This window comes from Rhinoderma darwinii, chromosome 6, assembly GCF_050947455.1.
Source record: "Rhinoderma darwinii isolate aRhiDar2 chromosome 6, aRhiDar2.hap1, whole genome shotgun sequence".
NCBI lineage: Eukaryota > Metazoa > Chordata > Amphibia > Anura > Rhinodermatidae > Rhinoderma > Rhinoderma darwinii.
In genome coordinates this window covers 58,685,762-58,713,722 of record NC_134692.1, presented here as the reverse complement: position 1 = coordinate 58,713,722, position 27,961 = coordinate 58,685,762, and the positions used below count along the sequence as shown (strand labels likewise).

General features: G+C 39.2%; 1 protein-coding gene across 3 annotated transcripts in view; it reads right to left on the bottom strand.

Annotated features, from left to right (window-relative positions):
* The window catches only part of PARD3B (par-3 family cell polarity regulator beta), a 1,147,141-nt gene that overhangs the window by 697,465 nt on the left and 421,715 nt on the right, over window positions 1-27,961 (bottom strand). For all 3 annotated transcript variants that reach the window (XM_075829835.1, XM_075829836.1, XM_075829837.1), the window contains exons 12-13: window positions 16,416-16,586; window positions 2,863-2,947 (exon numbers count right to left, since the gene is read on the bottom strand). In XM_075829835.1, coding sequence (XP_075685950.1) covers window positions 2,863-2,947; window positions 16,416-16,586 — 256 coding nt within the window. The remainder of the gene's footprint in view (window positions 1-2,862; window positions 2,948-16,415; window positions 16,587-27,961) is intronic.

The window sequence follows — 27,961 nt, the reverse complement described above, 5'->3', positions numbered from 1 at the left end:
CAATAACTCTGCGTATTTTACGCATCACGCACCTATTGAAGTCAATTGGTGCGTGAAAGCCATGCAGGTTGCACAGAAGCACTTCCGTGCGAACCGACTGAAACAGCGCACCAGCTGTCAAAAGGATGAATGTAAACAAAAAAGCACCACGTGCTTTTCTGTTTCCGAACATCCAAACGGAGTGTCTTTGCGATGAGCGAAGCCGGACAAGCAAACCGAACTTCACCGGGTTCGGCCGAACTCGTTTTGGCCGAACCCGGCAAAAAAATTATCGGTACGCGACGTCAGGAGATAGTCACTGTCCATGTTGCTGAAAGAGTTAAACTGTTTCAGCACCATGGACAGTGACTTCCGATCCCAATATACATGAACCTGTAGAAAAAAAAACGAAGTTCTGACTTACCGCTAACTCCCAGCGTCTTCCCCCAGTCTGACCTCCCGGGATGACAGTTCAGTCCAAGTGACAGCTCCAGCCAATCACAGGCCAAGCACAGGCTGCAGCGGTCACATGGACTGGTGCGTCATCCAGGGAGGTGGGGCCCGATGTCAAGAGAGGCGCGTCACCAAAGACGCGTCACCAAGGCAACGGCCGGGAAGTTCTTGGTAAGTACGAACTTTTTCTTTTTTTTCTACAGATTTTGCGATATTGTGTTCGGCATTCACTGTCGAGGGTGCTGAAAGAGTTAGCTCTTTCAGCACCTTGGACAGTGACGGGCGTCGACTAGCCTCATCTCTATGATGGCGGCTGCGCGAAAATCACGCAGCCGCGCATCATACACGGATGACACACGCAGCTGTCAAATGGTTTTTGCGCACGCAAAACGCTGCGTTGTTTGCGCACGCAAAAACGCAACGTCCGTCTGTATCTCCACTCAGTGTCGGTGTCAGCTGTAATATACAGCTGATAACCGCAATGTATGGAGCAAGCTCAGTGTATGAGACCATACTCCATACACCACGACGTGCACCTACGTCACAGTGCGTGAAGAGGTTAATGACCAAGCAATTTTTAAAGTTAGTTTTTTTAATTGTCGGATTCAGAGAGTCACATTTTTTTATTTTTCTGTCAATATAGCTATATTAGGGCTTGTTTTTTTTTTTTTACAGGATTAGTTGTATTTTTCAATGCCATTATTTTGAGGTACATGTAGTTTAATGATAAACTTTATAAACTTTTTTGGGGGAGGGAATGGAAAAAAACAGCAATTCTGCTATAATTTTTTGCATTTCAAATTTACGCCATTCACCATGCAGCATAAAAAGCATCTTACCTTTATTCTATCGGTTGATACGATTACGGCAATACCAAATATGTAGAGGATTTATATGTTTTACTACTTTTGCACAATAAAAACACTTTTAAAAGAAAATATTTCGTTTTTGCATTACCGCATTTCAAGAGCCATAACGTTTGTACTTTCCCGTCTATGTTTTTTGCTTGACAAGATGTAGTTTCTATTGGTACGATTTTGGGTTACAATGAATCTTTGATGAAATTGTATTAAATTTTTTAGGGAAGGAAGATTGAAAAAAGAAATTGTGTCGCTTTTTGCGTGTTTTTTTTTTTTACGACTTTCACCTTGCGGCTTAAATAATGTGTTTATTGTTCGGGTCATTACGATTGCGGCAATACGATATATGTTTACTTTTTATTTATTTATTATTACACTTCCGACAAAAGAAACCACTTTTTATGGATTTTTGTCTTTTCTTTTTTTTACTGTGAACTGTTTTTTTATAAATTTTGTTTCACATATTTATTTATTTTATTTCCACTAGGGGAACGTTTTGATGGCTTATATAATTCTTTGGTACGCTTTGTATACCAAAGCATTATTACCTCAGTGTAAAACTGACAGGCAATATTTTAGGCTATGCCCCTGGCATGTCCTAATAGACATATAGCCAGGGCAAGTCTGGGGACCCTTACTAGGCCCCCTGTTGTCATGGCAACCCATCAGAGGCCCGCGATAGCATTTGTGGGCAACCGATGGGTGACAGAGGGAGCCCCTCCACCTGTAAACCACTTAGATGACGTGGTCTCTATAAACAGTTTGATTCTGATGCGCTGTGAAAAGGCATATGCATCGGAATAAGGTCACGTGACCACCGTGAAAAAGCATATTAGTGGTCACTAAGGGGTTAAAGAAAACTATTAGCTCTCATTTTATTTCTGTTTTAGTAAATACTTGTATTCTCCAAGAAATTACAACTCTATCATTTCTGGATCAACTTCGCATTGTGCTTCTTCTCTGTTATTAATCCTGGAAATGTATGAGTAAATTGACAATTGGGCATTGCCACACCCTTTGTTAATGGGGCATGTCTCTACACACTGACACTATCCTAACATTTTGGACGCACCCAATTGATAAAGGTAGTGGTAATGTCCATATGTCAATTTATTGACAACAAAAGAATGAAACAAAGAATGGAAAATTCAAGAAATATTTACTAAATCAGATGTCAAAAGACATGAAAGGTCCACTTTAATTAGGCATATCCATACAGTAGGGTGATCAAGGAATATTAACACCCTTTAAACTTTTCCTAAGAGACCCATTATTGTAGGAAAGTAAATGAGGAAATAAAAAGAGAGGTAACAAAAAAAAAACAATAGAAAAAAACAAGAGGTATAATAAGCTAGTAAAGGACAAAAATTGCAAATACTTAGGTTTAACCGTAATACAAACCACTATTCTACTATTCTGAGTGATCACACCTATTTGTACACTGTGAAAGTAACCTAAACCTAGTATTTGCATAATTTCTTGAAATATGCTAATTAATCTGCAGTCACACCCTAAAAGATACATAAATATTTATTTCAATCTAAGCAAGAAATAAATAAAACCATAATACCTTTTATCCGGTCTTGCAGGCCATTATGTTCTATGGTAGGGGTTTCAAGTATAGTTCTAAACACAGGTTCGAACTCTGAATGTTCCTAAAATAAATCACATTAAAATATTATTAATATCAAATTTTTTTAAGCCAATTTTCTCAGCTAGATATAAAAATAGAGCAATCAGATCTAATACACTCTAATACGCAATCAGATCTAATACACTGAAATGAAAACATGACTTACTGGATTGATAGAGCATGGTTTAAAGATCTGCCCTAGCTACGGTTCTTCTACTACCAGTATGTTAACTGGCATTTTACAAAGTTGCAGGCTGGAAAACGTCTTTTTTTCTCTTCCAGAATCCTCGCTTAGCCAATGATTTGAGAATTCGGCATTCATATGCTTATAACGGTTTGTCTTGCACATCAGAAACCTATCTCCATCTGGAAGAAGAGCCTACAGCATCGGCTTCAAAACACAACCAATACCAAGTGTCCAAAGCAGCTGAGCTCCCGCTTCCACAGATCTAAATTCAATATGTTCTCTCAAAAGTAGAGCAGCCTCAGGGCCGTGCAAAATATCCACTTTCCAACTCTTGCGCTTGGCAGTTTTATATGCAGATTTTCTCAATTATACACACAAGATGCTGAGAATTGATATCATTATGCTTAACACAGACGTCCTCATATACACACTGTAAAAAAGAGTTGTTGTGACTTGGCTTCAGAGACCGGATCGATTAAAAAACATATTTCTTGGTTGCTGTTAATGCGTTTGATTGAAAAATAAATATTATTATTAACTACTGTTTAATACATTGTTGAACAAAACTATGTTACCTTCTGCTACATGATCAAATGAAAGGCCCCATGCACACGAACGTGCTTTTGCGGCCACAATTCCCCCGAAAATCCACGGGAGATTTGCGGCCCCATTCATTCCTATGGGGCCATGCACACGACCGTGGTTTCCACGGTCCGTGCACGGCCCAGGAGCCAGGAACACAGAAAGAAAGAGTAAGTCTTATTACGCCCGTGTTCTGCGGTCCAGGCTCATAGCAAATAACGGCCGCGGCCATGTGCACGGCTCGCGATTTGCGGGTGGCTTGCGGGTGACACTCCGCCCCCGGCCAACCCGAAAATCACGGCCGTGCACATGGCTACAGTCGTGTGCATGAGGCCTAAGTCTTATGAACCAAAACTTGAGGCTACGTAGTAAATAATATCATTGTACATTTACAGATACACTGTTTAAGTGCATGGCCTTAGGGGGAGGTGCATGACACAGTGATTTAAAGAACACAAACCAGTGACTCCCCTCATGTCATCATATCCCCCCTCATTACCTGTACTGGGCATAACAGTGTTTCTTTAACATGTAGTGGTGATAAAAAAAATGCATTACATAGGGGACAGTGCAACCAGATTTTAATTTGGTCATACTGCAATCTGTTGCTCACGGTAAGGGCACGTTAAGAAGTGGTGGATTTGTTGTGTGGATTCTGCATCAGAAATCCACAGCAATTTACAGTACAATACAAGTGGATGAAGTCTTCAAAACCCTATACACATGTAGCGGAAAAAATCTGCTGTGAAAGCTGATTTTCCAATCCGCAGCATGCTCAGCCTATTGCAGAGAAGCAGCAGATTTTTGCAGCGGATATCAACCTTTGCAATGAATAGGTTGAACCCTGCCTGCAAATCCGCTGCTAAATCCGCAACAAAAGCTGCATGTTTCACATGCAGATTTTGCCATAGATCCATAAGGATTTACAGCGAGTTTGCAACAAAATCCGTAGTGGAAATTGTCTGCCACGTCTGAACGTGCCCTTAGCAGCTATTCAGCAGCACTGTTTAATGGGATTACTGAAAGGAAATCCAGACTATCTGCCCCATGAACACTACTTTATCTCTCGCACCTCCACTGAGAACTTCGAACATGCATGAACAATATCAGTCTTCTATAAGTTTTGCCATCATACCACAAAAGCAGCACAATTCAGCCATTTTCAAACCAACAACATGTCAAGTACTTTCAGATCATAGTTAAATTAGATCAGTTCTTTTAATAAAAGCACATTTTACATAATAATAATAATAATAATAATAATAATAATAATAATCCAGAGACACAAACTAGAACTGTAAGTGCTTACAATAAAGTTTCCACTGCCCACAACTGCCCAAGCAGGGGACCCTCATCTATGATATCCATATGCTCAAATAGGACATATGGCCAGGGTTTATTCTGATAGGACGAACACTTTAAAGGTTTTGAACCTAAATTATTTCAATATGCAATAGTAATTTGGTATAATGAACTTGCATACCATGTTGGACAATACAGTTGGTAAAAATAACCACTATCAGCCTAATTTTTGTTTCTAGTGACAGGTTCCAGTGGCTGAATGCCATCCTATGCTTCTGTCAAAATAATCTGTTTGGTCAGTGGAAGTGTGTGATTCAGTTTTTTACTGAAACAACCAATCCTAATTTTTTAGGGAACGTGTACAAAAATATATTTTCACACGTGTCATAAAGACATGTCAGAAGATTGTGTCAGTAGGGGTCCATAGCGGAGACTTTTCCAACTGCTAGGACTAAGGGGCTGCATCGAGCACCTACATATTATAGAAGAAGGCCATGCAGTTGCTATGGGGCCAATAAGCTCGAGCTAGTCCTATCCTCTGTCTAATCTGTTGTGTGTATGTATTGACCACATGCTCATGCCGCCCAAGTGTCCTACAAAAAATGGTAAGGGGTGAGTATGTTGCAGCAAGTGTTGGCCATCACTGTCCTTAATCTTAATTTTAGTATAAGTCCCTTTTATCACGCAGTGCAGATCTAGAGAAAAGAATAGATAAACAGCTGACTTGTAACATGCGTTTAAAGGAGGCTTCCCAATCTGTACATTAGAATGGGCAACATTTTTTAGGCACAGAACCAATATCTAAAAACTAGGGATTACCTCAGGAACCTTTTTACTACGATATACCATGGTTATTTGCTATACATTAAAAGATCCGGTAAAAAAGTGGATGAGTAGAATGCAAATGATAGGATAGATAGATAGATGGATAGATAGATAGATAGATAGATAGATAGATAGATAGATAGATAGATAGATAGATAGATAGATAGATAGATAGATAGATAGATAGATAGATAGATAGATAGATAGAGAGAGATAGATAGAGATAGATAGATAGGATAAGTTACAATCTTCTGACATAGATAAACAAATTTATTACATATATATATAATATATTCCTTAAACTAAACAGCAATATCCTATTTTTCCATATATTATTATTTTATACCTACATGGGTGCGAACATTGTCTTACAAAATTATTTTCTCTCAACCTTCAGAAATGTGGATAATCTGATGACTAACGTTAAAGGTGAAAATTCATCTCAACACAGCCATGTCTAACTGAAAGGAGTATATACACAAGGTAAGGATATTTTCTGCTATATTGTTACTTGTATTTCTCGTGTAATGAACAGCAGCTGCATGTACAATGAAGCTTTGTAATCTTCCACTGTGCATCTCACTTGAGAGAGTAATACCAGTAGAGTAAATATATAAAGGGCTTAGCAGAGCGCAGGAATGTGGCTGTATTGTGGTACTCATTACCACCTCCTGCCAGAAATAACACAGCCTTGTTTTAGGTAAGAACTAGGGTTTTACAAAACACGCAAGAAAATTTCCATTTTGACTCCAGTATAAACATGTAGGACTTTATCTTTTTCCTTTGAGTGAAGATTTTATGACGGGGCTGAACAATGGAACCTTACTTATTATAAGACTAGAAATCAAATACTTAAGAGGAATTTTGTTGAAAAAAATCGCTCTGCGGCCAAAACAAGTAAGAAATGAATCACCTTTATTAAAAAAATTGTCAGAAGGAAGCAAACAGCAGATATTTTAGTTACTGGAATAAAATGGATCCATAAATGGAAATAAAAAGCAAATCTGGTTTGGCAGAGGACAGCTATAGTGACTACAGAACATTTAATGACTCTAATGGATATACCTTCAAATGGATACAATGTAGGGAGATCCTCTCATTTATTGAATGTATGTTACCCAAAACCAGGTCAGTGCAGAACCCCTTTACCCTACTAAATAAACCAATTTACTAAATATAACATACCAAAGAATTCTCTACGACCACCATTCCTACAGCAATTGAAACTCCGAATAGTGGTGGATGTATTAATGCATAAGTAGTTTACCATCAGAGAGTCTGGGAAAGTTGGGTAATAACCAGTCAAGGAGGTAACACAACTATATAATTTGTTCCCAACTTTCCAGAAACAGATAAGACTTAGGAAAAACAGTTTCCAATTTTTAACAACTTTAAAAAAATAATGTGAAAACTCAAGGGCTTATATATAAAATCATTGTATTTATTCAGTTAAAAAACAAAGTTACAAGGTGTATGAAATAATATGATGGGACTCAAAAATGCCACTACATTTTCATTATAGCAACCCCCGGCCTGATTGGCTGATAGGCACAACGTGGCCGTGGCTGTAACTCCTTATGGTAAATGGGTGACGTGGTTATGACATACCTCACTAAAGAGTAGGGGTGCTTCTTTGGCACCATTTACCTTAATTGGCAGAGGAAACTGGAAGAACAGCTGAATCATTTAAAAAAAAAATCTATGGTCAAAACTACACTTTAGATTTTCCGTGGACCCCCTGCTCATAAAATATGGACTGCATGCACCAGCAAGAATGCTTGTGGTTAGCAATTACAGTACACCTGCAGACCACTGGTAATTTGCTGTGAATGCTGAAGGGAATTACAAGCAGCCGTACATTATCCCTGCAGGGGATATGTAGAAATGTAGAACTACATAGTACCCATGCAAATAGGGCACATGGAAGTGGGTTTTCACGATTGATCACTGCTAAAGAGTTTTATATTAGTGTACAAGCTTGTGAAGGGATTAAAAAAAAAGAAAAACTACAGGCATATTACAGCTGAAAAGTCCAATATACTTATATTTTCTTAAAGGGTTTATCTGGGTTTCTATTTTTTTTTAGTAATGTTTGCAAATGCCCTGAATTTAAAAAAACAAGCAGTACTTAATGAGGCTCTGTAACCACATTATAAATGGCCTATATTGTACATAATATGATTGGCGCTGTAATGTAGATTACAGCAGTGTTTTTTATTTAGAAAAACGATCATTTTTGACGGAGTTATGACCTATACTAGCTTTATGCTAATGAGTTTCTTAATTAACTGGGCGTGTTTTACTTTTTGGCCAAGTGGGCGTTGTATAGAGGAGTGTGTGACGCTGACCAATCAGTGACCAATCAGCGTCATGCACTTCACCCCATTCATTTACACAGCACATAGCGATATAGCTATATCGCTGTGTGCAGCCACATAAACACACTATAACGTTACTGCAGTGTCCTGACAATGAATATACATTACCTCCAGCCAGGACGTGATGTGTATTCAGAATCCTGACACTTCGCTAATACAATCCCGGCACTACAGCACAGCAAGCGTAATCTCGCGAGATTACGCTGTCAACTGTCATTTCAAACGAGATTACGCTTGCTGTGCTGTAGTGTCGGGATTGTATTAGCGAAGTGTCAGGATTCTGAATACACATGACGTCCTGGCTGGAGGTAATGTATATTCATTCTCAGGACACTGCAGTAACGTTATAGTGTGTTTATGTGGCTGCACATAGCGATATAGCTGTATCGCTATCTGCAGTGTAAATGAATGGAGAGAAGTGTATGACGCTGATTGGTCAGCGTCATACACTCCTCTGTACAACGCCCACTTGGCCAAAAAGTAAAACACGCCCAGTTGTTCATTAAGAAACTTATTAGCACAAAGCTAATATAGGTCATAACTCCGTCAAAAATGATAGTTTTTCTAAATAAACACTGCTGTAATCTACATTACAGCGGCGATCACATCATGTACAATATAGGCCACTTATAAAGTGGTGACAGAGCCTCTTTAACTATCCTCCTCTAGGCGTTCCAGCGCTGAGGCTCTTGAGGCCCTCCCAATAAATTTATAAGAGTGTAACTTGTGACCGCTGCAGCCAATCAGAGGCGCAGCGGTGATAAATCTTGACTGCTGAGCCCTCTGATTGGCTGAAGTGGTCACATGCTGCCTGCATGTAAATTATCACTGGGAGGGCCGCTAGAGCGTCAGCGCTGGATGGTGAGGGGAAAGGATAGGTCAGTACTGCTTGTTTTTTTAATTTTAGGAACCCGGATAACCTCTTAAATATCAAACATACCTTTCTTCTCATATGAAAAATGTTATCCTATGGAATTCTATAAAAAAAATGGAGAAATGTGCATGTGATGTAAAAGAAAAAAAACACATAGTTATCCTGTACTGGCCGGTCCTGTTGACACACACTGCAGCACTGTGCAAATACGCTCTCATGATGTGTGCGAACAGCAGAGGCATAACCTGAAGCTCCTGGGCCCCAATTCAGAATCTTTAACAGGGCCCCCAAACTATCATGCATCATTTATAGGACTGGTCTCGTCATATGAGGCAAAGATCATTTGTGCACCCTCATATTTCACGGCCCAGGTGTGACCGAGACCTTAGCGCTTCCTATAGTTATGTCCCCGGTAATTTGGACATTTTGCGGTTCTGGGGGTTACGTGCAGGACAACCCACACAGTAATGTCATATATATATATCAATGATGATGATGACAGAGCTGGTGGCGTTGTGCACACAGCAAAGCATGAAGTAATATACAGTTTGCACCTCTTCATCGAATACCAAACAAAAAGATTATTATTTACATAACGACCATTAGCTTCATATCTTTATGATTTCAACTTATTAAACCTTAAATAACTAAATAACTGGACAACTCTTTGAATGCTATATCATAAATGAACGAAACAACAAGGCCCCAAGCACACGTCCGTAGTTTTTATCCGCAATAACGCAGTTGTAATTGTGGATAAAATACTGACACATTCATTTCTATCGGCCACGGACACTTTCCTATATATTTACGAGTGTGTGTCCGGGCCGTAGAAATAAGAAACAAAAAATAGGACGTCTTATTTTTCGCATTTACAGACTGTGCTCCTATACTTATTACTGTGAGCACAGTTCGCAAAAGCAGATGATACTCCGCGGCCCGTCCGTGCAGTATTTACAGACCGTAAATACTGCACGGACGCGTGCATGGGGCCTAAGTCCCCATGTTAAGCAGATACTATATTATATAGGTAAAAATATTGTGAAGACTTGTGAATGAATAAACAATGCACAGAAAAAAAAAAAAAAAAGCTTTTCAGTTTTCTTGATAAATGTCACAATCGATATCCCAACAACTGATCAGCAACTGGCCTAATTAAAGTATTCAGCTTGTAAAACGTAGCTGTCATGGAAGCTTCCATTAGTGTCTAAGCCAATAAAAAGATAATGGATTGTTTAAAGATATTCAGTTCATCTAGTGATGCCATGCATTAAAAAGACAGATTTTCGCAGAGGGTGGGGCTGAACGCAAGTGAGTCTCATTTTCAAATGGAATTACAATTGAACATCCAGCACACCATATAAAAATTAATTTCTGTTTAAGAAGAGTTTGATTCAATCTCAGCCTCATTATACATGCGCTGGGAGAATGCATTTGAGCAGCATTTATATGGTAGTCGTAGAATCATGATTCATGGAGGAAAAATATATGTTGACTGTTTAAGTAAGGCTCTTCGATTTGGTGGACCGTGGTATTCAAATCACCAAGGCTGATGTGAAATCTAAATGATTTATTGGCTTTCTGTCTTTCGTGGCATGCCAACCCCTCCTTGCCTATTAATTCACATAGATCTGGTTGTCATATAACTAAAACCGGCTACAAATTAAAAAAGGAGAATAATGTAAATCTGCATCATCCACATTCTGCTAAACAATAAATGAGGGTAATGTCAGACAATAAATCAGGAACAGAAAACATGTAAGTCTGACCAGTGTTCAGCTACGACCAGTGGTCACAAAAAATCTGTAAGCGTCTAACCAGTGTTCAGCTACGACCAGTGTTCAGCTACAACCAGAGGTTACATAAAACATGTAAGAGTCTGACCAGTGTTCAGCTACAACCAGTGGTCACATAAAACATGTAAGAGTCTGACCAGTGTTCAGCTACAACCAGAGGTCACATAAAACATGTAAGAGTCTGACCAGTGTTCAGCTACAACCAGTGGTCACATAAAACATGTAAGAGTCTGACCAGTGTTCAGCTACAACCAGTGGTCACATAAAACATGTAAGAGTCTGACCAGTGTTCAGCTACAACCAGTGGTCACATAAAACATGTAAGAGTCTGACCAGTGTTCAGCTACAACCAGTGGTCACATAAAACATGTAAGAGTCTGACCAGTGTTCAGCTACAACCAGTGGTCACATAAAACATGTAAGAGTCGGACCAGTGTTCAGCTACAACCAGTGGTCACATAAAACATGTAAGAGTCTGACCAGTGTTCAGCTACAACCAGTGGTCACATAAAACATGTAAGAGTCTGACCAGTGTTCAGCTACAACCAGAGGTCACATAAAACATGTAAGAGTCTGACCAGTGTTCAGCTACAACCAGTGGTCACATAAAACATGTAAGAGTCTGACCAGTGTTCAGCTACAACTAGTGGTCACATAAAACATGTAAGAGTCTGACCAGTGTTCAGCTACAACCAGTGGTCACATAAAACATGTAAGAGTCTGACCAGTGTTCAGCTACAACCAGTGGTCACATAAAACATGTAAGAGTCTGACCAGTGTTCAGCTACAACCAGTGGTCACATAAAACATGTAAGAGTCTGACCAGTGTTCAGCTACAACCAGAGGTCACATAAAACATGTAAGAGTCTGACCAGTGTTCAGCTACAACCAGTGGTCACATAAAACATGTAAGAGTCTGACCAGTGTTCAGCTACAACTAGTGGTCACATAAAACATGTAAGAGTCTGACCAGTGTTCAGCTACAACCAGTGGTCACATAAAACATGTAAGAGTCTGACCAGTGTTCAGCTACAACCAGTGGTCACATAAAACATGTAAGAGTCTGACCAGTGTTCAGCTACAACCAGTGGTCACATAAAACATGTAAGAGTCTGACCAGTGTTCAGCTACAACCAGTGGTCACATAAAACATGTAAGAGTCTGACCAGTGTTCAGCTACAACCAGTGGTCACATAAAACATGTAAGAGTCTGACCAGTGTTCAGCTACAACCAGAGGTCACATAAAACATGTAAGAGTCTGACCAGTGTTCAGCTACAACTAGTGGTCACATAAAACATGTAAGAGTCTGACCAGTGTTCAGCTACAACCAGTGGTCACATAAAACATGTAAGAATCTGACCAGTGTTCAGCTACAACCAGTGGTCACATAAAACATGTAAGAGTCTGACCAGTGTTCAGCTATAACTAGTGGTCACATAAAACATGTAAGAGTCTGACCAGTGTTCAGCTACAACCAGTGGTCACATAAAACATGTAAGAGTCTGACCAGTGTTCAGCTACAACCAGTGGTCACATAAAACATGTAAGAGTCTGACCAGTGTTCAGCTACAACCAGTGGTCACAAACTCTACTGACACATTGCAACTTTGTAAACCAGCATTGGTGTGTAACAGCTGCATGGGCTGCTTCTATCTTACGTACACCCTTGCATGCTGAACAAATGGATATCCACTTGGATTTTAGCAGTTTTTTTGCCCTCAACCTCATAGAAAAATATTACAAAATGTCTTTATAATCCACTTTATCAGCAAAAGTTAGAGGGGTTGTCCAGTCCCAAAAAATGTATGGCATATACTCAGGATAGGACCCCAACTGATCACATATTGATGGCCTACCCTGAGGATAGGCCTTACATTTTTTGGGACTGGGCAACACGTTTAAAGTGGATCTGTCAGCTGAATATGCTGCCCTAGGTAAGGGCAACATATTACAGGGACAGGTTCTATCACTTATTAGCCAAAAAGTCACAAAATACTATTGAGCCGTTTGGCTGTTATCTTCAATCACAGCAGCCCGTTGACCACCGATGAGAGCACTCCTCATAAATATATGTATTTTTTTATCGCTCCTATTATCTAAACGGCACAGTAAGTGAGATTTATCAAAACTGGTGCAAAGGAAAATTGGAGTAGTTGATGTGAACAAATCAGGCTGCTGCTTTCATTTTTCAAAGGGAAGTAAAAAGTATAATCTGATTGGTTCCTATAGGCAACAACTCCACTTTTCCTTTGAACCTATTTTGATCAATCTCCTCCAATGTTTGTTTTGTGCTGCTTTGACTAATAGGTGAACGAACCTGTCCCTGTAATATTCAGATAAGAGTATTCAGATAAGAGATCTTCTTTAATTATTAAATGCTTGGTATGAATTAAACTATTTTCTCTTAAAACAGTATGTTTGACCGGGCAATCTGCTATTACAGGGAAGGTTCCAGTCCAGAGAATTGCTCTTCTGCAGCACAAATGGACTTTCTATTTGTACAAGTATATAAGTTGCCCGGGTTCCAACATCACATACACATTTGTATGGAAGAATGGGCATGATCTAGTTAACACCAAAGGACAGGGCTGGTTCTACATTGCACCATATTAATACTGTGCCCTTCACTGGATTTCAGTAGTAATGGGCATGAAAATCACACATGTAAAAGATAAAAGTGCCATATTGTCTATGGTGTCCGCCTGTGTACTTCAGTGTACACACATTTATACACACATAGTAAAAAAAAAAAATATATATATATATATATATATAATGCATGTCTTCCCAGCATGTATTCATGAGCTGTGCTCTCCTGCTCCACTGCTCCATTTATGAGTTTAGCCGTCAATACAACTCCAGGTTCATGAATCATTCCCCAGTATAAATGAATGGATCTATCCCAGTGCTATTAAATCTTGCTCATATTTATGTGCCTCTCCACCTATGTGTTGATCATAAAGTGTGTATGGGTTTATCAGACTCATCTGTCATGTTTGTTGTATATAAAAGGCACATTTTAGATTCATAGAATAGCATTCAGATGATGGGAATGATGATGCCGAGTTAAAAATAAAGAACACTATTACCATTCTGGAGAGCCGCACGCTACACACCAGTACTAGGGTAAATATGAACATCTGAGGAAGACAAGTATTGTGCCGCAGAAAGCGAATGCATCCAGCACAGTAACCGGTAAAATACATCATCTACTGGAGGGGCTGTTGTAAGGAAGGGCATCAAATAGTAATAATGTTTGCTGTTAACTCTATAATGATCTACCTATTTTGGCCCTTAATGGCCAAGCAATTTTTTCCTAGTTGCAGTCAAAGAACCATAACTTTTTTTATTTTTTCTGTCGACATGAGGGCTTGTATAATTTATTTCTTTATGAGGTGTTATTAACTTTTTTTGGGGAGCAAATGCAAAAAAAAATTGCTTTAAATTTACGCTGCTCACCACGTGTGTTGCCTTTATTAAATGAATTGACACAATTATGGTGATAATAAATAGGACAACTTATTTTTTTTGATGTTTTGCACAATAAAATCACTTTTACACAAAAACGTAACCACATGGGGACTTGTTTTTTGCTTGACGAGAAGTACTTTGCATTAGAAGATGGGACTCACTGATTATGTTTTATAATTAAAAAATTTTTTGGAGGGGATGCTAAAAAAAACAATATCATTTTTAGCGTTTTTTTTTTTTTTACTTACGCTGTTCACTATATGGTTTAAATAAAGTGTTAACTTTATTGTTTAGGTAGTTACAATTGCGGCAATACCATATATGTGCACTTTTGTCGTTTTTTGCACCCTTACAAAAAAACAAAAAACTTTATACGGAAAACATTATTTATTTATTTTTTTACTTTGTATTTTTTTTAAAAATCAACTTTATTTTTCATATTAATGCATACGTTTTTTTTGTCCCACTAGGTGACGTCACTATGCGATCTGATGATCGCTTTTATAAAACTTTAGTATACAAAAGCATTACTGCCTGTCAGTGTACAGGATCCGGATCCGGACTACCATGGCAACCCATCAGCAGCCAACAATCGCATTCGGAGGTAAATCCCACTCTTGCCGTTAGAGCAGAAGCTCGGCTGTCATAAGATAGCTGAATGCCCATGCCGGGTTTATTCCAATGAAACAACTTATTTATCAGAATAAAGCACCTTAGTGACCGCAGTAAAAGGGCATATTTGTGGTCACTAAGGGAATAAAAGATACATAAAAAACAAAAAACAACTGTAGTATGTATATGAGAAGATGCATTTGTAATTTTCAGCTCTACATTTACACTTTGAAATTCTCCTACATCAGCAACTTATCAATAGCCAACTCCCAATATTGTGACAACCATAAGGCGGCCGTTGACACTATTTAAACTATAAAATGTACTATGAAAAATGTGTTTGTATATTTAATGTCAATTTGTTTGTACATTTAATGTATATTTCATTCCGTAACTGAATGGTAGTTTTGGAAACACTGTAGCTCGCATGATACGCTGCTTCCGTAACTGCTATTCACTACTATGGGAGTTACGGAAACTGCTGTTTACGTAATTCATGGTCGAAAATCACACACTTCAGCCACAACACATAGCAGTAGAATGGGGTCTAGGGGGCCCCGTTCTAGAGATAGGTGCAGGTCCCAGAGGTTGGACCTTGCATTCATCTGACATTTATGACATATCCTGTGGATATGTCATAAATGTATCTGATGGGAAAACCCCTTTAACTTAAATGTTCTAAGCCCATATGTCCAGCTTATTTAGGCACCCCTTAGCAAGGAAAACCTGGTGTCAGGATTGCGTTCTGAAAACTACTGTACATGAAAGCCAGTATAAATGGCTGAAGGTGAATACAGTTGCCGACTCTTATTAAACCATTCAGCATGTTCACATTCATTAGGTAAACCAGGATGATATTTCATCCTCTGTGTGTGAATTGGGGCTATGTTTAGCTCTATGACATGTAAATATGACTATAATGCAAGTCAAATACCAGATCCATCAAGTCACAATGAGGGATATCCTGTGCCATACGAGGTAGTGATGGACTTTCAGGAGTGACTGTTGTGAAGGGAGTGATATACTTTCAGCACCTGGTAAACATTTTTCACAAGCACTCGATATATAACTCATTCAGGTAATTTACATTTTTAGTTATTTTTTTCTCCGTACGCAGGTCCATTAAGTGTCAAGTATATTTATAGGTTACACAGCCATTGGTGCAGGATATATGGAGAGTATTTATTATATGAGGAATTGTTTCCATACAGTTTCTTAGAAATTTTTATCATTACAAGCAAGATACTCCAGAAGAAGTAGAATTTGTTAGCTTGATGTATCCGACATGATGCCATCAGGTGAATTCCTTATAATGTGTAAGTACTTAGCAGATCAATTCCACCTCCTCATATCCTGATGTTGATTTAATGGGGTGGTTATTTTCTTTTATCTCTAGATATTTTGAGGTATTTAATATCTATTCTATAATAGCAACATTCGCTTAGTGAGTCTAGGAATTACCTCTGTTTGCTTATTCAGCCTACGCAAAATGACCAGTTGAATCGTCCCTCGAATGTTTCCCTCCATAGACATAGACCTCCGCAATGTTTCCATGGCCTCTCGATTTGACTTGCCAAGCAAGGTCTCCCCATTCACAGCCACAAGCTGATCATTAACTCTCAGACGTCCATCCTATAAATGATGAATAAAGTAAAACAAAAGTTGTCATCACAAGGAATATTAAAATTGCATGTAATTATATTCACTCATAACAAGCTCAAAATACCTTCATAAATGTCATCAGAGACTCTTCTACAACTAATTGGCAACCCTATCCCATAGGATGAACTTACCAGTATCATCCTTATCTACTATTAAGGTACATAAGATAGTTCATTATAAAATTCTGTATAATGTTTAGTGAGTTAGATCATATAGCAATGTACATAATACATCAAAATGTAATAAATGGGTCTGAACTACTTAACTTATTGTACTCTCTTGATTTATTTTAAGTTGCACTGGACGGTACAGAAGTGTTTAAAGACACTTATATTTAGAATCCTAGAATAGTTATTGTTTGTGTTATAAAATTAATGTACCCTAAAAAAAACAAAAAACGTATATACCTTATACTAGGTTGTGACTCCCACTGATGGCTACAATCAATAAAAAACATAAAAAGTGGAAAAAAATTCCCCTCACCAGTATCGGGTTAGCTTTAAGGAAACCAATGTATGTAGATTAGGGAATTAATATACAGTGCCCACCAAAAGTTCCGGAACACCCTCATAACTTTTGAACGGCTCGAGGTAGAGGGTTGCAATTTGGTGAGATTTAATGGGGTCACAAAATCTACCAGTTAACGGCAAAAAAATCAACCCAATTACTGTATTAAATCAAATGTTCGAACTGATGTACTTCAACAACTTGACAGTGTCCTAAGCAAACGTAAAACGTGTCGATAACGTTATTTATAATATCTGGTGTGATTGAATTAGAATTGTTCACTATTCTTTCCCACAGCTCGTCTAAATTTGCGATCTTAGTCTCATAGACTTTACTTTTTAAATACCCCCAGTATAAAAAGTCTAATGGGGTCAGATCTGGTGATCTCGGTAGCCATTCTATCGGGCCTCTTCTACCAACCCATTGATCAGGAAAATTATCGTTCAGAAGATTTAGAGCTCGCAGAGAAAAATGAGCCGGAGCTCCATCCTGCTGATACCAAACATTGCGGAAAGCTTCTCCAGCAATATTTTGAATAGCTGGTATCACTTGGTTTCTTAGAAAATTGCAGTAATTTTCTGCATTTATGTTTCCTTCAATGAAAAACGGTCCTACAATATGATTGAGCAATATTCCGGCCCAAACGTTAACTTTCTGAGGACACTGGGTATGACGGTCTCTCATCCAATGTGGATTTTCGTCTGCCCAATACCTCATGTTCTGTCGATTTACAGAACCGTTTAGTTCAAACGTAGCTTCATCCGAAAAACAGGTCCAGTTGAAAAGCTGATGATTATCATCAAATCGTGTAATCATTGTATCGCAAAATTCCACTCTTCTGTCATAATCATCTTCGGATAGTTCCTGAACTAGACGTATTTTATAAGGATGATAATGATGCCTCTTCAAAATTAGACGAACTGATGTGGCGCTGATATCATTTTGTTGTGTTCCACTCGAGACAGATGTATGAGGATTATCATGTACAGTGAGCAGAACATCGAAAGCTTTTTCATCATTACTAGCATTTCTGGGTCTTCCGGATCAGTTGACTATGAAATTGGATCACGGATTGGATAAGTGGCATTGAATAAAGCTGCTACTTCTTGATAGGCTCCTATTTTTTCTTCGCCGTACCCTCTCATCATCAATAAAATTATCCTTTCCGTTTCGGTCAAATGCATTTTGTGATATGACAATAGAAATGTACAAAAATTAAACTTACTCTCTGAAATTCACAAGTGACTACCGAAATGTGTACACATGAAATCATGATACAATCGTAGACAAGGTCCATTTTGTATCGCCGAGGCCGATCGTAATAATCCGTCATTTAAAGTCACCTTGATGTGACATTCCCAAGCTCACACACACACACACACACACACACACACACACACACACACACACACACACACACACACACACACACACACCAACACAGATTTAGGATTTTACCCACGAGGTACATTTTGGGTAATTTCTAATACCGGCGGTAGCCGATAATGAAGATGATAACTTTAAAGTTAAATATCTCTGTAAAAAAAAATCCTCTTTCAAAATCGATTGCGGCATTGTTTTCATATTGAAAAGAGCTTTCAAATGAGCCCCCACTCGACCCCCCCGTGCCTTTTAAGATTTTCCTGCCCCCGACCACCCCAAGGGAGTGTGGGTGTTTTTTTTTGGGCGTTACCTGGTAGATTTTATGACCCCATTAAATCCCACCAAATTTCAACCCTCTACCTCGAGCCGTTCAAAAGTTATGAGGGTGTTCCGGAACTTTTGGTGGGCACTGTATATGTACATACATATATATATACACACACATATATATATATATATATATATACATATATATATACACATACATATATATATCACAATTCCCTAATATATTTATATAATTCTTCTCTTATATACTTCTGATCTTTTATAACAATTGCTAATCCAATATATGATCAGAGAAGTATCAAAGACTTCAACTCATCCAGCCCTGTAACACAGGTAAGTGTATCCATGGCACAACAGACAGAGGATCTCATAAAAAGCTTTCATCTGCTGAGTCTCCTGCAGCGTCCCTGATTATCGGACGTTTGCATGTACTAAAAAAAAAATCTGAATTTTAGCAACAGGCGTGTAATAGACAATTGCTTTATATGGAATTCCCTACAACTATAGGATGCAGTATAAATGCAATGTGACTTGTGGCAAATTAATAAACAGATAAACAGCGTAGGCTGAAAACACAAAATTTAGAATGCAGTTGGCTATCACAAACAAATGTACCCCACTGTACAAAAAAAAGTCACAAGCACTTGTTTCCATTAGGAAAAAAGCAAGGCTATACAGATGAAGAAAACGGCATGCTATAGGAACTTTACCACCACCATAAAATCACTCAAAATGGTGCCGTACAGCCGAAGCCCTAGAATAAGCCATTTCTTTGCATTTATCTGAAAAGAAAATACATTTTCCAAAGTGCTTCAATTCATTGCTACTTATTTACAAATAACTGAATAGTCTATCGACTGTGATCATTGCTTCTCCCAGAAGAGTGTGCAGTCCATAGTTCTTCCCAGTTATCTAATTTCAATTCTACTATATTGCATTTTTTAATGAGGTGAAAGGGAGCAGAACACCATTTGTTTAAATGAGTATCTAATGGTATTGAAGACATATTCATTCAATGGAATGACTATGAATATAAGTGAAAATGAATGGCTGGAAACAGATTTATATTTTGTCAGACAGTCTGGAAAGTCAATATACCGTATAGACAGTGCTACTGACTTCATCAAACAAGTCCACTACAGGCTAATTAAAACGTCAACATCCCTACAGTTCATCATCAACGACCTTGTAGCCATCACACTAGCTCAGAACAAAAGGTCTATTACTTGTATATAAGGACAAAAATATACCCTACTGAGAAGCAGAGCTAGACAATCCATGTTATATTCTTCCATCAGATTCAGTTTAAAACCACATTCAATTTAAAGGGGTTCCTGCCAAAAAAACTTATCAACTGTGCTGTATTCTGCTATCTCCGACAGTCCCAAAGAGAAGGAATAGGGTGTCAGCGCTCATGCGTGACCATCACTCCGTTCATTCAGGAAACTCTGGACCCCCGTTCTCCTAATCGGTGAGACCCCAGCGATCAAATACTTTTCACCTATCCTGTGACTGTAGTTTTTTTGGTAGGATAACCCCTTTAAGGGGAGAGCAATTTCCTCATATATCATCATCAGGAAAGTTCTAGTATAAATGCAGAGCTGCTGAGAATTTACTGCAGCATTTACGCAAGATGAAGTGGCATGCTGTAGATTGAGAATTAGCACAGCATCCAATTTTTGTATGCTTACTGCATTTTTTTTTTTTGCATGTGGATGAAATGTGTTAAAATCCCATCCACTTTGCTGCTACTGTAATGCACTTTGGAGCGTCCCGCCTAAAAAATTCTGGATGGAAATTCTGCAGCATTTCCAATCCATCTCTTAGGGTGCTAATTATTCAATTCTCACCAGCTCAGAAGACAAACAGGCTGACAGACATAATGATAGACCAACTAAAGCTGGCCATACACATAAGATATATTCCGGCGGGACCATCCAACTATCTCATGTATATAGTGGGATCCTTACTCTCCCCCAACAGCACATGTCGGAGGAGAGAAGGCTCGGGCGCGTTGAAATTCAAAACAATTGAAATTGTTTTCAAATATATAAGCCGCTGCCAGAGCAGTCTGCCAGTGGCTTTTTCCCTTCTCCCTGTTGAAAACACATGCACACTCAGCCGAGTGTGCACGTGTATGGGGGAGTCGGGAAGAACAGCTATTAACCAAACGATCGTTCGACCGATAGCTATCTCACGCGTATGGCCGGCTTTACAGATATAGATAGACCGACATAGAAAGATTTAAATGATTGATAGATATGAGATCTGTGCGCTGAAGTTAGATTTCATTGTGAGTGTGAATTAGGTTTACTGTTTAATGATATCTGTTGCTCCTTTTTGTGTTTATGCTAAATTATTATTATGAGCTAAACCCCAAAAAAGCCTTCAGCCAACCTCGCTGTAATGTACCAATCTTGTAGCGCTTTGAAATCCACTGGGTAAGTAATTACCTCTGCTAAAGAGAAACGGAAATGTACACTATTTAATGGAAATGTCATTTGTTCAGTAAACAGAGACTTTCTTTGGCGCAGTATGCGATAAAAGCCATAAACGGGGGAGAAAAAAGCATAAAATGATACATTGCCTGAAATCTATATTCTTTCTACCGCAGGAACACAATGTGACCGTTTTGGTTTATTTTACTTGGGGGAAGGTTTATTGCAGAAAAGCAGGGTCTATTTTCACAGCATATCTCAGCTGCTTAAAATTCCAGCCACAAAGGAGAGAGATATTGTAAATATGTCTTCAGACCAAGAAGGGCTCTGAACTGGATGATTTCATTCTTGTCTCAGCTGCACAATGCACAACCTCAGTGCAGCGAGAAGCGATATGTATATTAACCTTAACATCTTCAGTATCAATAAAGACGGCGACATCCAGCGAGCACGACGACAGATCACGGATTGACTAGAGGCAGGATTGTGACACGCAATATGAATGAGGGACACAATCTATGTGACAAGCCATGATGGCCACAACTACGATGCATTATGCTGGAAGCAGGGACCTGATCATTAGTGTATTGTTTTACTGAGAATAAACACTTGGTGGAGGGAATCGTGGAGCTGCATTGGTTATAAAGCCAGATATATTTCTAGGCAATATACCTTGGCGGGAAAGCAGCTATGTAAATTTTATTCCTCTAGTAAATGTAAAGTGTCTGCCAGTAAGAACATTTCCTACACAGTGTTCTAGACAAATCCAAAATCATATTGCCTTAGATTGGTCATAAATTATTCTGCACCCAGAACAACCTGGAAAAGGAGATAACTTTCACCGTAGTCCTTTCCCCATCTCTTTTTTTTTCAGACAGACAGTTCAAATAAATAAGTCAAAGCAAATTCTATGGATGTGAATATCTCCATTTTCTTTGCTTGTTTATTATAAGATACATTTTGTTTGGCACTGATATCTCAAAAGGCACCATTTAAAACTAAGCCTCAATGGTTTTTATGCTAAATGTGTGCCTCATTACTTCTCCTCTCGCTCTCCACATCCCTGAAGTATATGTATTTCATTTTCAGGGATGTTACCATTGGAAGTCATACTAAAGGTGTATTTTAATGATAAAAGATTGTGCAAGTCTTGTCATCTATAGTCCGAACTCCATTAGTAGAATATAGACTGCTGTCAAATTGCATTCAGTCCATAGCTTACTTTTTAGACCTCACGTCAAATCACAGGACATTTGTAATCCTGCTTTTCATGTGTGTCGTACGCACCTATATTAGTCTATGAGGCAGTGCAGACAGTGCGTGAACTTTGCACAGCGTGAGTGTGTTGCGTAAAACTCACGACATGTCCTATCTTTGTGCGCTGTTCACGCATCACGCACCCATTGAAGTCAATGGGTGCGTGAAAACCACGCATGTCGCACGGAAGCACTTCCGTGCAAACTGCGTGATTCGCGCAACAGCTGTCAAACTCTGAATATAAACAGAAAAGCACCACGTGCTTTTCTGTTTACAAACATCCAAACGGAGTGTCATAATGATGGCAGCTGCGAGAAAATCTCGCAGCCGCGCATCATACACTGATGACACACGGAGCTGTTAAGTGCCTTTTGCGCACGCAAAATGCCACATTTTTTGCGTGCGCAAAACGCACACGCTCGTGTAAATAAGGCCTAACCCTGTTTTATTTCAGATTGCTACACCTGTAAACAGGGGAAATTCGATTTATAACAATATACCAGGGAATTTCTTTTTAAGCAATGTTCTAATTTTTTATGTAGAGTGCTGTCAAACCCTCAGACACACTTGAACAAACACTAAACTTGCAAAATGCAGAAAAAAATAAATGTGCCTCTCTGTGTTCACAGGACGCAGATACAAACTTACAATTGAATCTGCTTTCTTAGGACAGAGATACAACTGAATACGTTAGTGGAGCAGGTACCATGCGGGCCGGTGAGCTGCAGTGACGTCATCGTGCAAGAAACGAGCCGCAGACTGCTCTGGCCGGAAGGGGTCTAAAGAATGAGCTGCTCCATCGGGAATGGGGATAGGGGAGTATTACTTTTATAATTTTGAGGGGGAGTATTTCTGTTTGGGGAACCAGTAAGGGAGCCTCACTAGTTTGTAGGGGTACTAACAGGGCATCACTACTGTGAAAGGGGCATAAATGGGACATAAGTGCTGTGGGGCACTAAGGGGGCATCATGGTTATGATGTGGGGCACTAAGTTGGTATCAGTAGTGTGAAGGATGCATAAGCTTCTGTGTACCCTTATCTGTTTGTCTGTCGTACACATATTGAGCGTAGGGACCATCACCCAGTTGTACGCCGTCGCCTAGGACGGGCCGTGCCGGTAGGCAGGGACTGAGTGGCGGGTAGATTAGGGCTCACCTGTCTGTCTCCCTACCCTGTCATTACATTGCCATTATTATTTTTAAGGACAGTATCTGCGTGCCACTATTTTGCAACAGTAGGAAACTGTGAACCCCTTAACGTCATGTCACATCATTGCAGCTACGGACTTAGTTCAACATCACGTATCGGTACGTGACAGTGATGGAGTGGGCTCAGAAGCAGAGCCAGCGCCATCACTGCTGTAACGGCAGGGACCAGAGCCAGCTCCGATCCCCGACCACTTAGATGCCACAGTCAAAAGCGACAACGGCATTGAGGTGGTTTGTAGCCGATCGGCAGCCCCGTGACGCAATCGCGGCAGTGCCGATAGTTGCAATGGCAACCAGACGCCTAACAATGGCCTCCTGGTCTGTCAAGTATGAATAGGCTTGCTGTCCTAGTGATACTGACTGCTCTAATGTATTAGAATAGAGAACAGTGATGCAGGCCTTCAATCCCCTAGGGGGGACAAAAAAAAAGTTACAAAGAGTAGCATGTTGTGCAAAAGAATAAAATATTAAATTTCCAAGTAAAAAAAAAAAAAAACTGTCTTTTTTCCTATAATAAGTCTTATTATTGGGAAAAAAAATAAAACACTTAAAAAGTACACATATTTGGTATTGCTGCAAAGAAACCCCCCCCCCCCCCCAAAAAAAAACACAATGCCAAATCGCTGGTTTTTGGTCACCACCCCTCTCAAAACAAAGAACAAAAATTGATCAAAGAGTTGGATGCACCCCAAAATAGTACCAATAAAAACTACAACCCGTCCCACAAAAAACAAGCTCTTACACAGCTTTTTTGGACGGAAAAATAAAAAAAGTTATGGCTCTTCGAATATGGTGGCACAAAACTTTAATAATTTTTTTTTAAAAAAGTGATTTTATTGTGCAAACGCTGTAAATCTTAAAAAAATATATACATTTCAATTTAGAAAAATGCTAGTTTTTTTTAAATTTTCTCAAAATTGTGGTGTTTTTTTTTACAAAAAAGGAATAAATGTATCTGCTAAATTTTACGACTCACAAAGTACGATGTGTCACGAGAAAACAATCTCAGAATCGTATGGATAAATAAAAGCATTCCAAAATCATTACCACAAAGTAACACGTCAGATTTGAAAAAATTGCCAGTGTCCACAAGGCCAAAACAGGCTGTGTCCTTAAGGGGTTAACCCCTTCCCGCATTTTCATGAACATGCACGTCATGAGAAGGGTCACTTTCCGGCATTCGGACGTGCATGTGGTAATCGCGTGGGCACAGAAGCTGTGCCCGCACTACCACTGCAGATGCCCAGCTTTGACTGGCAGCCGGGTTCCCGCTGCAAAGCCTGAGATTGAAAAAACCTTCAGTCTCAGCCATTTAACCCCTTAAATTCCGCGGTCAATAGAAACTGCAGCATTTAAATGTTTTGACAGAAGGAGGGGGCTCCCTCTGTCACCCATCGGTGGCCCGCGGACGCCGGCCTCTGCCGGTTTGCCATGGCAGCCAGGGGGCTAACAGAGGCCCCCAGGCCTGCCCTGGCTATATGCCTATTTGGCCGTGCCAGAGGCATGGCCTAATAGATTGCTTGTCAGTTTTACCCTAACAGGCAAAAATGCTTTGGTATACCAAAGCATTATATCGGAGATAAGAAGATCTGTAGTGGAACTAAAAAATAAAATAAAATCAGTTACATATAGTTTATGAAAAAATAAAAAAAGGTGAACAGTAAAAATAAAATAAAACATTTTTTTTCCATTGAAAAATACACATAAATGGTATTGCCACGATCGTAAAAACACAAAAAATAAAGTTAACACATTAATTCAATGGCAGGGTGAACGCCATACAGAAAATACACAGAAAAACAATGGTGAAATCGCTTTTTTTCTTCATTCCCCCCTAAAAAAAATATAATAGAAGTTAATCAATATGTCCAATGTGCCCCAAAACAGTAATAATGAAAATTACACCTTGTCCCGCAAAAAACAAGCCATCATATCGCGGCATCAACAGAAAAATAATAAAGTTATGGCTAATGCAATGTGGCGATGCAAAAATTTTGTATTTTTGTTTAAAAGTTTTTTTTAAGTGTGCAAGCGTGGTAAAACTTAAAAAAACTATACATATGTGGTATCGCCATAATCGTACCAACCCATAGAATTAAACGTAACATGTTATTTATGCTGAATGGTGAATGGCGTAAATTTAAAATAATGCTGGAATAGCTGTTTTTTTCAATTCCCTCCTCAAAAAAGTTAATTAATATAAAATATGTACCCAAAAATTGTGCTATTAAAAAATACAACACATCCCGCAAAAAACAAGCCCTCATACAGCTATGTCGACAGAAAAATAAAAAAGTTCTAACTCTTGGAATGCGAAGATAAGAAAAAAAGCATGCTTGGTAATGAAGACCAAAATAGGCCTGGTCGTAAGAAATTAAAGGAGGCAGCAGAATGGGAAGTTTGTGTACACGGTGAGTATGTGCTGGAAAAGTGAAGAGCTAAACACATCTGAGCAGCAAACTCTGCAGAGACGAGTTGTGGCAGGGAGGAGTCGTCATGTTTGTCTGGGTCAGATGGAGAGAAAAGAGAAAGTGAACTACTCTAATAAGAGAAGGGGCCACCCGTGAGTCACTGGATGCAATTAAACTGTATTCCTTGCACTGTATTCACAGTGTGATTATACTGTGTAGAGCGCCAGTGTAGAACTAGTATGTGACCACTGTATGAGTACTGTACGGTGATATTCATGGTGTGGAGGTAATGTTTGGTATATAGTGGTATTATCTGGTAATTGCATTAATGTATTAATAAAAGGTAAATCATATATACAGTACATTAGTGCATATGACAGAGAAAATGATTTGGGGGCAGGTCTAATGTATGTACGGATACAGGTTCCTGGCACCACAAGGCTGATTTTCATAATAAAGTAATATACAGGGACAGTTTACTGTTCAGACAGTGTAAACATCATGTATTCTAAAAGTTGTCAAATAGCTATACTGTCTTCAAGGCACATGGGTGGGCATATGCCTTTGGGCTTGTACCCCTGATCTTCTGGCACTGGCCTGGCGTCAATTTTATTTGATATGGTCTGATAATTAAAAGCAATGAAAGTCTTAACTTTTATATGTAGCAGTTTCATATTCAGGTTGGGGGGGGGGGGCATTCAAAAGTTTGCTATGGGGCCCAGTCTTTTCTAGTCAATGTTGGTCAATTCCTCTCTGTTGGAAGATTCCTGTGTCGATAAGCTGATTATAGGGTGTCCTGCTACTGAGATCCATGTGATCAGCTATTATCTGTTAGGGAACACAGCAGCAACTGTTCAATTCTCCGGCTGTGTGTCACCCGTGAGCCGCCTGCAAATTACGGGCCGTGCACATGGCCACGTCCTTTATTTTCTATGAGCCCGGACCGCAGAACACGGCCGTAAAAAGACAAGTCCATTCTTTTTGCGGTCCAGGCTCCTGGGCCATGCACGTACTGTGGAAACCACCATAGAAATGAATGGGGTCGCAATTCTCCCGTAGATTTTCGGGGGAATTGCGGCCGCAAAAGCACGTTCGTGTGCATGAGGCCTTACAAAACCCATTGAAATCAATATTGTGATGTAAAATTAATAGACATACTGGGTCATTGCTTTTTAACTTTGAAAACCAGACAACCATGTTAATGCTCCCCGAGTTGTAAATGACATGAAGAGAACTCGGTGGTTAACTGTGATTTTTGTTTTCTACCATGCAAAGCCATTGTAAAGGATATAGCTGGCAACAACCTTGTGAGTCATAGGGACAGCTAAACCAGCTCTACAGTATACAAACCCCCACCGAAATAAACTCTCCAAATCCCAGCTTTCAACACCACTGTGATCATGACATGGGGAATACATCGACAATACTGCATGTCAACCGACATTTGTTTTCTCTATTTAAACGTAGCAATGATCGCAACTATAGGGATGAAAGATTGTTAATATGATTATTCGACCCCATCCATTTTTCATCTCGTCAGAAGCAAATGCCTTTTTTTATGCGCTGAGATGTGCTGGCGACAAGCAACCATTTTTATGACCGCATAAAAGACGCGTTCTGCTGAAGAATGAGTGTTAGCTCGTTTGTGGGCTGATTGCTGCCCTGTTTACACAGTGCAATGATCGGGACCAAGAATTTGCACGAGTACTCGTTCGCCCGATCATTGCCCATGTAAAAGGACCTTAAGGCATTAAAGAAAAATATAGGTAGCAGATCTGGGCATAGGTTTTGTCAAACTTGATATTCAAATCTAAGCATACAAATTTCCCTTATCAATAAATGAAGTTACAAAA